This window comes from Drosophila novamexicana, unplaced genomic scaffold (genome assembly GCF_003285875.2).
Source record: "Drosophila novamexicana strain 15010-1031.04,08,12 unplaced genomic scaffold, DnovRS2.1 tig00000877-arrow-arrow-pilon, whole genome shotgun sequence".
Taxonomy (NCBI): domain Eukaryota; kingdom Metazoa; phylum Arthropoda; class Insecta; order Diptera; family Drosophilidae; genus Drosophila; species Drosophila novamexicana.
The window spans coordinates 1,715,421-1,726,553 of NW_020824831.1; the positions used below are offsets into that span (position 1 = coordinate 1,715,421).

General features: G+C 41.0%; 1 protein-coding gene across 1 annotated transcript; it reads right to left on the reverse strand.

The window, feature by feature from the left end:
• Positions 1 to 924: 924 nt before the first annotated feature.
• Positions 925 to 10,682, reverse strand: LOC115764866 (octopamine receptor beta-2R). Its single transcript, XM_030708144.1, has 6 exons — positions 9,704 to 10,682; positions 5,152 to 5,250; positions 2,740 to 2,838; positions 2,239 to 2,603; positions 1,951 to 2,128; positions 925 to 1,758 (listed from the first exon to the last, which is right to left on the reverse strand). The coding sequence occupies exons 1-6, from the start codon at positions 10,291 to 10,293 to the stop codon at positions 1,437 to 1,439; spliced, it is 1,653 nt and encodes a 550-aa protein (XP_030564004.1). The 5' UTR covers positions 10,294 to 10,682; the 3' UTR covers positions 925 to 1,436.
• Between the last annotated feature and the right edge of the window lie 451 nt (positions 10,683 to 11,133).

Genomic DNA, 11,133 nt, shown 5'->3' on the forward strand with positions numbered 1-11,133 from the left:
AACGTTGTCCTTGGGCCGCAATTGCTGGAATCAAGTTGCTGACTTTGTAAGCAATGCACAAGCCTTCCCCTTACAGGCTACACAGTCAACTTAATTCCAGGAACTGCAACGCAATTTCCATTTATCCGAAAATTAAATAAACACAGCACTTTTACACGCACTTTTCAATTTAACTTTTAACACTTTGTAAAAACATTACGTCTAGACGTGACGTTGAGTTTAATGAACTAACGATATCGATGTATTGTATATAGTACTTGAACTAGATATAGTGTTAAGCTTTATTTGAAGTTCACTAGATTAGTTTTGATTTTGACTGCCACTCACTTATGTATTCTATATTTGGTTTAACTATGAAATTTCGCTATTTACTATACATGTTTTGAGCATTCTTATTTCATGCGATTGTCGATCATATATAACATTTATTCTATATATAGATGTAATATGTACTTACACATATATATTTAGGTATAGTTTCGTCAATTTAATTGCATTCTTGTGTGCCATATATTTATTTAAAGTATTTTATTCATTTGGTATTTATTTTTTTAATGCGACAGATCGCCTATATAAGTAGTTCATAATTTTTTATTTGGGTAATTGGCACAGTTTAAATTTTAGATTTTTTTGTTTGTATGTATATATATTATTAAATATATATGTATCTTTTTTTTTTGTTCTTCCTATTGCTTGGTTGCCTTATGTACTGGTTCCTATATTTATATAGACGCTTAACATAATGTTTTGATTGCCCTTTGAATGATGTCATTACGAATAGTTCTGCTGGGCATAGAAATGTCTGTTAACGCTGAACGCTTTACAACCTGAGCTTAATATAGTTGTAAAATTTATATATATATATATATATAATTAAAAAAAAAATTAACTATTTACATGACGGCACAACAAGTACGACATAAAAATAAATAATAAATTACTCATGTTCACTCTGTTCCAGTAAATTAAAGCTCAATAAATTCGAAAGAAAAACAAAAACGAAAACAAACAGACAACGCGTTTATAGAGTGCACTATGTACACGAGTAATGCCGTAATGTTGACTTAAATATGTACAACATGAATGCAACCAGCATATTAATTTTAAAAATTAATGGAAAATGTAATTGCATTTGTTCGATTGACGCAACTTCGCCAATGTCCGGATTGCTGTTGTTGCCGTTGTCATCAGCTATTCTCAGTCCCTTACACGTGACTGGAGGCCGTTGCGGCAGCTGCGTTGTTATTCTTGTTCCATTTGTTGATATATTCCATGGGTATTTCGATTTGTATCTCTTGCACATCTTCGGTCGACAGGTTGCCTACACTGCGCTTGGGTACGGGATCCGCCTTAGAGCCAGCTCCGGAGCCACGGGCGCCCGTTGCCAGCCGCTGCTGCTGCTGTGCAATGGGCGTCAGCAGCGCCTCGTCCCTGTATTATAAGTTGTCGACAAGCTGCGATTGTCGGCGATGTGAGGGCGTGGTCGAGTTGAGATAACTCTCCGAGTAGACGCTCTTGGCACGCTGATCGTAGCGTAGACTTGAGCGTCGTATGTCAATGTCGAGTGGCATGTGGCGATCCTTCCACCAGTTACAGAACAGGCACAACAATGTGTTGCGGAAAGCCTCTCGAAAATCTCTGTTAAAGTACGCATAGATCAGTGGATTGAGCGTGGAATTGAAGTAGCCAATCCAGAAGAGTATCGAGACAACAATTTCTGGCACCTGACATGGTCCGCAGGTCATGGAGAGCGTATACCTGTGAATGCATGAAAGAGTCAAGTCATATAAATAAGTAAATATAAATACCAAAATTTAAATTGTAACTGTCAAAAAACCCATTTAAGAGCCATGTCACTCCGTGGCGAATAAGTAATATTTAATTATGCATGCGCAACATCAAATAAATTATACTTGAGCCCCTTGCCAGCGGGTAGCATTGCTCACTTACCATAGGAAGAATGGAAGCCAACAGAGTATGAAGGTGCCCATGATGATGCCCAAAGTGCGTGCGGCCTTATGCTCCCGCTTCATTTTGATTAAATGTTTGTCCTTTGTCGGGGTATGCTCCTGCTCGACCTCATGCAGTGTCAATGTTTTCGATGAGCCCGAGCCACTCAGCGCCTCGCCTGACAAAAGAACATGATAAACGGGCGAGGATTAGCATCGGCTTCAGGCTCAGGATGCCTTGCTGTGACAGTCTGCCTGGCCGAATGGTAATTTAAGCTTTGCCTGTTACTCCTACCTGATGGCTGCATCGATGGACGATGCATGAGCATTGCATTGCCGTGGCGCATCATCAATTGTTTCTCCTGCCGGTTGGCCTCACGGAAAATGGCCAGATAAGTGAAAATCATAATTGTGCAGGGTATCCAGAACGAAATCGAGCTTGAAATGATGGCATAGAACTTGTTTACCACAAACGAGCACTGTTCGGGATTCTCCTTCACAAATATCTTGTGCTCCTCTGTCGTATACCAGCCAATAAAAATGGGTAGAAATGAGAGCAATGCCGGCGATATCCATGTGTTCAACAGCATAATGCCAACCACGCGTTTCGTCATGCTAATCGGATACTTGAGAGGCTTTACAATTGCATAGTATCTGCAAAAAGGAAGCCATTGCAGGGCCACTGTTATTACTATTTCAAGTGAGCTGTCATATGCAGTATTAAATGAACACACACTCGCATGCATATATATCTGTGTGTGTATGTGTGTGTATATATGTATGTACTCACCTATCCACAGATATGCAGCATAAATGCAAAATGCTTGCCGTTGAGAAGTACACATCCAAACTGTTCCACAGATCGCACAAGAAGGGGCTAAAGTTCCAGCTGAAAATCGAGGGAACATTAAATTATGAAAATAAATAATATGTTTAAGCATGCCGCAGATTACACTTTATAAATAATGTTATTCTTAAAAAGTGAATATTTGCTCCACAAAGTATGCTATGAAAACTGAAAGTTCTACCAGAGTTTCTTAAGTATATTTGTGGAGTGGTAAGACCCAAAAGCCACTAACTGTCTTGTCAGCATATCTGATTTATGTGTTTATCGATTTCATCTTAGTTGGTTTCGGCTAGCAGGTGACATTGCCCATGAACTGGTACATTTTCATGCCAAGCGATTCTCGCAGAGAGCCCAAATTAAAATGCTTTAATGGACAGTGAGGCACAGACTGAAATGTGGGGATGACTACAGTGCTGCTGTTGATGCCACAGGCAGAGGCGCCAACACAGACACCAACAAAAGCACACACACACACGCACACTTAAGCGCAATCGAGCGGCTTGCATGAAAAACTCATTAAAACTCGCGTTGTTGTCCCTGCTGGTTGCCGCCTAACCGCTCTGACGCTCCTTGCCCTTCCCCGACCTTCTCGAACAGCTCGACTAGTTCGCTCTTTATGCCAGCGGGCATGAAAATTTATTATCGTGCGACCAGTTTGGCATCAGTTTCAAAAACTTTTGACTATTCAGAAACTGTATGTGCGCACGCCTGCAGCAATGCCGGGATCTAGACATGGTCGTAGGCGTAGTCGCAAAGCCTTTTCAGCCTTTTGCTAGTTGTTGTTATTCGGCTCGGCGCTGTCATGAATTGGCGCTTAAGCTGGCCCATGTAAAAAGTGGCATGACAACGATGGCCACGTCGGCGCCGTGGGCCAGAGTCAATTATGCAACTAGCGACAGTGAAGGTAAAATTGCTAATGAATGCCAAGTGGGCGGCTATGGTTGGTAACGAGCCCATTGGGCGCACCAACTGCGGCCATTGCCAATTTATATGCAACTTTCGTGGCCAAGTGGCCTGCTGAAGTTTTCGGCCTGGCCTGGCTTGCCCCGGATCTGCCCTGCTCCGTTGGTGCCTCGACTCATGCCAGGCAGAAAGTGTGCACATTATGCGCTGCTCTTGCTGGCGATGACATTGCAAACATTTGTGCTGATCTTAAGTTCCAAGTCAAGCTTAAAGTAAGGGCTTAAAGCAGCGGCTGTGCATAATTAACTCAGCTACGTATCAGTACATGACATCACATGCACATATTACAATTGCAGACACCCACACACTGGCACTGTGAAGGATGTGACCATGTCACACTCTGACGGTTTTTGTCCCCTAGAAAAGCAATTCAGAGAGTGCGCTTGTGTGTGCCCATTCTCCATGAGTATGCATACACTTACGAACTAAAAGTCGGTCAGCAATATAATAGTGTCTGGAACGCCAAGTTATCTCAAAATGAAAAAGTTGCGGAGGAAATTAAACAAAAAAAAAATATTATTAATAGCTTGAAATAACATAACGAACGTAATTGCTTAACAGGAATATAAAAAAAAAAAATCAAGCACGTGAATAAAGTAAAATAGTTCAAGCATCCAACATTTAAATCTGTCGATTGGACTTTCATTTCTAGCAGCGTAGTTTTAACCTTCTGCCTTCAAGTACTTCCGCAAACTACCCTAAGAAATTTCTAATTAGATGAATCTTTTAAAAATAATTATTTTCGCAGTAGATATAAACTTTAAATAAATATGCAAATAATATAATAATATTGTGATTGCAGAGAAAATAAATTTTTCCCATACTAAACATACTTGATGTTTTATATACCAATTGGTTTTACATGTTGTTTTTGATTTAATTTTAAAGTAAATATTACAGAAACCACAAATTAATTTCATATCAAAGAGTGTGCTATGATCGTGCTGAAAAATGTATTTGCGCTTTAAATTTTTGTTTAGTTTTCGCACATTTTAATACTTGAACACAAACGTACGCATATGAGCTCAAACACAGAGCGAGATGACTTTGTGCATTTGCATTTGCACATAGAATCACGCACACAGATCTGTACACACACACACTAACACACACGTGTACATTACCATACATGGGGATATATGCAGACACGCCCACTCGTACAGCAGGCAGTATAAATAAATGTTTCTTTCATTTTTCAGGGTTTTTTTTTTGGCTGTTTGCTCGGACGCTGCCTCCGACCCAACCTGCTGCCCCTCCAGCCTTTGCCGTTGCTAAGCTGCTGTACCCCGTTCATTTTATTTGGTGCTGTGTTCAGTTGCAGCTGTTTTTCTTTTATTGTTTTAGTATGTGTATGTGTGTGTGTGTTTTTGTTTGTATTGTTTTTGTACTTACCGCCCAGTTACTTGCACACTAAAGTTAAATGTCATGGCCATAATAGCGACCATTATATCAGCCATGGCTAAGGAAACTACAAAGTAATTCGTTATAACTCTGCAAAGAGAAAGAACACAATCAGAAAACGAAAATAACATGGGATATTACGAATCATGACAACAACACAACAATAACAGATATAAGCAATATGAAAAGGGCTAAATTACGACATGCCTTTAAAGGACTAATCAGGATATCGTCTGATGCCCCAGCTCGCTTCTACGTGTGTATCCGTGAGAGTGTGTTAGTGCGTTTTGCTCTTTGTGTGGGTGCTGGCATTGCACAATGTGTAACGCGTGCCATTGCCCCCAAGGGGTAAGCAGCTACTATACTGCTGCCTCTCTGCAAGGGCCAGCAAATTATTTTAGTTTGCATTGTGCTATCAGCATGGGACATAATTAAAAGGCAGACAATCGAAACGAAAAATATGGCATAGCTGTCCAAGGCTACAAATTGCTCCTTATGAATACTGTATACATTTCATTCGGTTTCGGTGCATAATGAGCAGCAGGAATGACAGAATGTGGAGTTTTCGCAGCTGTTTAGTACGCAAAGTTATTCAATGCATTCCTATTAAACAATTTACATGGCGTATAAGTAATTACCATCTACTACTGGGAGTTTTAACGATCAATAATACACATTAATGTTAGGTAAGCGTATAGTTTTAAGATGCCTGCAACGGGCTTGTTTATCTATTACTCTAGCGTTACTTCTGTAGCTCTTAAATAACTCGCAGAGCTTTGAGCCGTTAATTGCAATAAGTAGCCACCATTTTGTAAATGCGTTGCCATTATTTAGCCGTTCTCTGTGCCTGTCACTCTCCTTTCCTCTCTCTCGCTCTCTGTATGTATATATATATATATATATATATATATATATATACATATATATATATATATATTGCCGTCCTTAGCTAGTCTACTTAAACCATTAGGTTTCTTCAAACAGAAAGAAATTACCATTTAAACACTTTGGCGGCTGGCGTTGGAAAAAAACCCTGAAACAGTTGCCGTGCATCCTTCAAGTGAAGGCGGCGCCGCGGCGTTAATCAGTAGCCTCCATGTAATGGCAAACGGTTGCTACATTTTAGATGCCACTCTAAGTACATATAGAACTGTGGCTGCGATTGTAGCTATGGCTCGTGGCTCATCTTCAACAGCGTAAAAATGTGAAAATAATTTTAAGCACGATGGCAAGCGTTTTTATTGTGCGGCGTATAGAAAATTTTAAATTTATGCTGTCATAAAAACCATAAGCCGCCTTAATTGCCAAAGTTTCGGCTGAGGGGCTTCTGTTTCTGTTGTGTCACTTGTTTTTTTTTTGGTTGCCCTATAAAATGGTTGAAAGCGAGCATAACTCGTATCTGTTGTCAGTTTGCCGTCGTACCTATATGCTAATGTTATTTAAATTTGTATTCTTTAAATACTTGCTGATCGCGAACAGTCGATTTACTATTTATAAAAGATATAAAAGTTATCCAGTAATACCAATTAAAAAAGCAATTGTTGGTTCTATGAATAGTATAGAATAGAAGACGTAAGTTTGTGTCTAAATTCGAGTGTGAGCAGGTGCTAGGATATCGTCTAGTCGTGCCTTCGCAGGGCTACAGATTCTTCCACCACTTTTTGTCGACTGTATGACGTTTTTTTTTTTTTTGGAATTTTTTATAAGTTTAACTGTCACATATTATTATTTCTTTCTTGTTTGCTTGTTTGTGTCCACATTCTATTCTTCACGGCTTTGTTTCAAGGAACGTCTCATCTATGCGTAATATGTGCATCATAGAACAATAAATAGATTTGCAGCTCGTGGCCGACATCAGCTGGCGATTTACAAGCCGCACGCTGCTTTCGGATTTTGTTGAATCTTTTGCGCCTGGACGGCGTTAATGTTGGCCAGAAATTAGATTTATATATATAGAAGGCGCGCTTTGGGTAAACGTCGACTTAACACACGTAGAAGCCCAGATACACCATCATTATTATCGTCATAATCATCATCATCAGCAGCAGCACCCTAATGAGCATTAGTATCATTATTTTTTTAGGCTCTGAGACTGCCGACTCGCAAGTCACTTAAAAAATAAAATGTTGCTCATTAGCAGCAAAAAAGATAAATTAAGAGACGTTCAACCTTAATTACGCCAACCTCCCGAGCCCCACGGCTTCTTGTTATTCTTCCTTTTGCTATCTAACAAAGTGTGTTCGCCTTATTTTCTCTTGCCTTTTTTACGCACTCCTTTTGCTAAGATTTAAAGTTTTCATTACTACAAAAGAATTTGCATTATAAAAAACAGTGAATGTAACCTGAAGGGGGTGTGGCAAAATCTTGCTGGCAACAACTTTTGATTGCATGACTGCAAAACGGTGCGACGCAGTTAACTTTGATTATGTGAGCCCGGCGGACCTTCTCTGAAAGGGGAACTCCCGTGGGTTTTATGAAGCGCTAAATTGATTTGCCTGCCAGTTATTAAGGCATAACTAAAAATATTAACGAACCGAGCCAAGCTGACGACCCATCATTTATCACTAGAAAACTTTTTTACGGCAATGTCTTTCTACATAAATGTCGAGCGAAGGACGCCACCTCCGCCCCGCACCGTGCGGCCGGTTGACAGCGCATCTAACGAGGTCGTCTCGCTAAGATGTTGACAAGTGTATATTGCCCCACATGTGCGTATGTATGTGCATGTGTGTGTGTGCGTGTGTCTGAATAGTTGAGTGGCTATATTTATATTTCGTTTGCAAATTGATAATGCGAAGGTTTATTGGCTTGTCATTGGGACTGTACGTCAATTTATATGTGCACATCTATGAAAAGCCAAAAATGAAATGAAAACTATAAACAACACTTAAAAGCATTCATTGCCTATGCAGTTCAATTCAGAGAATCGTCAATAAAGTTGTATATGCCAGCCATTCCTTTTTTATAGAGTAGACTTATCCGTTTATAATTAAACATGGCGCTTCAACTCAAAGTGAACATATATAGCACATGCTCCTCCTAATGAACAAAAATAAAAAAAAAAAAAACAAAAAAATGTATAGAATAAACTTTCATATAAGAAGATAAGCACATTGGCTCAAAGAACGTTTGTAACTCACAGTTAGTAAGAAGAAAATAGAAAAAGAATTGTCACATCTTATATTTTATTTAATAGAAATTACTAGGAGAATCGGCACAATAGCAAAAAATAAAATTAAAAACTCTAGCGTGACCATTAATAATCGCTTAGCAAGCAAATTGTATGCTTGCACATTTAAAAAAGAGTCGTAAAACTTAATTTGTCAACAAATTAATGAATTGCGCCGAAGCAGCCCTACTCTTAATACCCTTTAGCTGTAATGCATGTACCAAGGGGTATTTTTTAATGATGTTGCACATATTAGCAGCCGACTGAAATAGATGTTTTTTATCCTAACGTATCCAAAATCGAAATGATTTTATTGCCTTCGAGTCTGGTTTTTTATGCTAATTTTTCTGTTAACAAACATTTAGATTTTGTGTGTAGTTGTGTTTTTGGGCGAACTTCAGATCAGGTTTTGGGTACTTCAGATCAGCAATTGGATTTAACTTTCTCAACTAACTTTTTCAATACTATTTTAATTAATTAAAAATTAAGATCAAAACTTAAATATACTAGACAAAAATGTTGTATTAGACTTTAATAAATACGGTGCATAACCTAGCGAGCTCTAAAACTTGGTCTAGTGCATATTTTAGGTTACACATTCTAACAAATGGGAGTACGAGAGACTGAAGGTTGAGCGTTTTGTAGCCCTTTATCAAATCCATATCTTGCTGAAATTTGTTTTGACAGAGTATATGTTAGTCGGGTACATCTAAGTTAGTCATTCCTACTTCCTTCCTGCAGTAAAATCAGAAAAATCAAAAAAAGAGGAAATTGTATTGTAGAACTCTGGCCAAAGAGAAATGCAAATATTACAGAATGTGGAACATGAAAATGGTAGTTGTTGATAACGGGCAGAGGGTAGCGGGTAGTAGATAGACGCTCAATTACGTTCAAAATAAATAAGGAACAAAGCAGCTACATAAAATTCAAGCGAATTGGAAGTAAAATGGCTGACAGCAAAGCGAGCGCAAAAACAGGATACGAATGGGACACGATTTCGGATACAGATGCGGGCATGGTATACGGCAGGCGGACGTGCAGGAATTTTATGCGAAGTTGACAAAAATTGAGCATATGAAAGCGGAATAATTAGAAAGTGTTAGGGCTGCGTCAGGTGCGGGGTGTGGGTTGGCAAGGCGTTTCGCGCAAATTGGCAATCAAGGCAGCCCCAGGAGGCGGCACAGCTTCAGGTATTTTATGCAATTACAACAAAAACTCAGACAGAGAAAGCAACGCTAATTGCTTTTCACAGATAATTAGAATGTAAGCGTGCAAAGTGGGGGAGACGGTAGCTGGAGACGCGGGCCCGGAGACAAGGGGCGGTATCTGCCAAATTAGAATTAAGCTGTAGTTGAGCACATTACGTATACGCACCTTAATTTTCTAACACGCATCACAGAAATAATAACAAGCAGATTGCCACAAATGGCCGCTATGATGATGAACAGCATGACAAATGCCTTAAGCACCCAGAACGCATCGTCGAACCAATTCTCGACGCCGCCGGCCGGCGCAACTCCAGCGTCAAGCTGGGATCTGCTGTCATTTAAGAGTGCGGCTGCCGTGCTGCTTAGCAGCGTGGCGTTTAGTTCGTGTGTTAGGGCGGGCATGGGCGTGGCAGTGCCTTGCAGTGGCAGTGCAACGGCGTCGACAACGCCAACTGTTGCAGTCACAGCATTTGTTGTGTGCAAGATGGCCGCCGTTGTCAGGGCTGCGGTGGCGCTGATCAGCGTCAAATTGAGGCTGGGATTGTTATTTGAAGTCGTTGTGTTGGAGCGACGTATTGAACGTGCTTGCACCGATGTCTCTTGCTCTTGCTCTGGCTCTGCCTCTGGCCGCCGGCTGCAACGGCAGAGTCTTTTGCGTAACCTTGTGACGCTGGTTCTGCGCCGCATCGGTGTTGCTGCCGCTGCGGTGGGCAATGCGGGCAGCAGGCCAAGCTCCAAGCACTGCATGGCTTGCATTTGGCTTGACTTTCACTCGGGCACGGACACGTCCGTCTGCTCAAATTTGTACACTCTCTTTTTGGTTTATGGTCACGACTTGTAATATTTTTCTCTCACTTTTAGCCGTTGCGGCTGTATTTGGCTTTGCTTAACTTTTTGAACTTGGCCTTGATTTCGGTCTCACTCTTCGTCTCGGTATTGGTATTGGGTCGGTCTTGGTCTCAATCTCATGAGCCTGCGTTAATTCGCTGGACAGCCACCGACGACGAGGAGGTGCGCCATTAGGGATTCGCGACACGCGTGGCGCTAGCGACGTTGAAACAAAAACTGAAACGGCCACCGCAACGGAAATTGATTCGCCAATGTGGCGCGCACCGTGCGACAACGGCAGAGACGGCAGAGACGGAGGCAGAGACGGAGACGTCAACGCCAACGTCCACGTTCACGTTCGTGTCGCTCTTGCCGCTGTCCTTGCCAACGCCAGCCGACGCCCACTCAGTTCACGGCGTTGCTGCTGCTGCTCTTTGTGGCCGTTGTCGCTTGTTGTTGTTGCTTTTGTTGTTGCCGTTGTTGTTGCTGTTGCTGTTAATGATAATATTATTATGGAGGCGTCGTCGCTGCCGCGGCCGAGTTTGCTGGACTGTTTGGCGTTTTAGCTATGCGGCTACTGTTTTTATTCTGTTTGCTGTTGTTGTTATTGTTTTTGTTGTTGTTGTAGCTGTCTCTGTCCGTTGATTGGTTTTTTTTTTGGCTCAAGCGGCTGCGTTTTAATTTTGTACATTTTTTTCCTTTTTTTTTTGGTTGCTGCGGAGACCGCGTCGCTTAGCTGCTTCTGCTGCGGCTGCTGGTGTTGATGCT

Excerpts from the sequence above, each read along its gene's own strand:
- LOC115764866 (XM_030708144.1), bottom strand. The coding sequence starts at position 10,293 with ATGCAAGCCATGCAGTGCTTGGAGCTTGGCCTGCTGCCCGCATTGCCC. Across the intron at positions 5,251-9,703 it reads ATGCGTGTTAGAAAATTAAG|AGTTATAACGAATTACTTTG; the intron begins GTGCGTATACGT and ends TTCTCTTTGCAG. Across the intron at positions 1,759-1,950 it reads TGGCTTCCATTCTTCCTATG|GTATACGCTCTCCATGACCT; the intron begins GTAAGTGAGCAA and ends ATGCATTCACAG.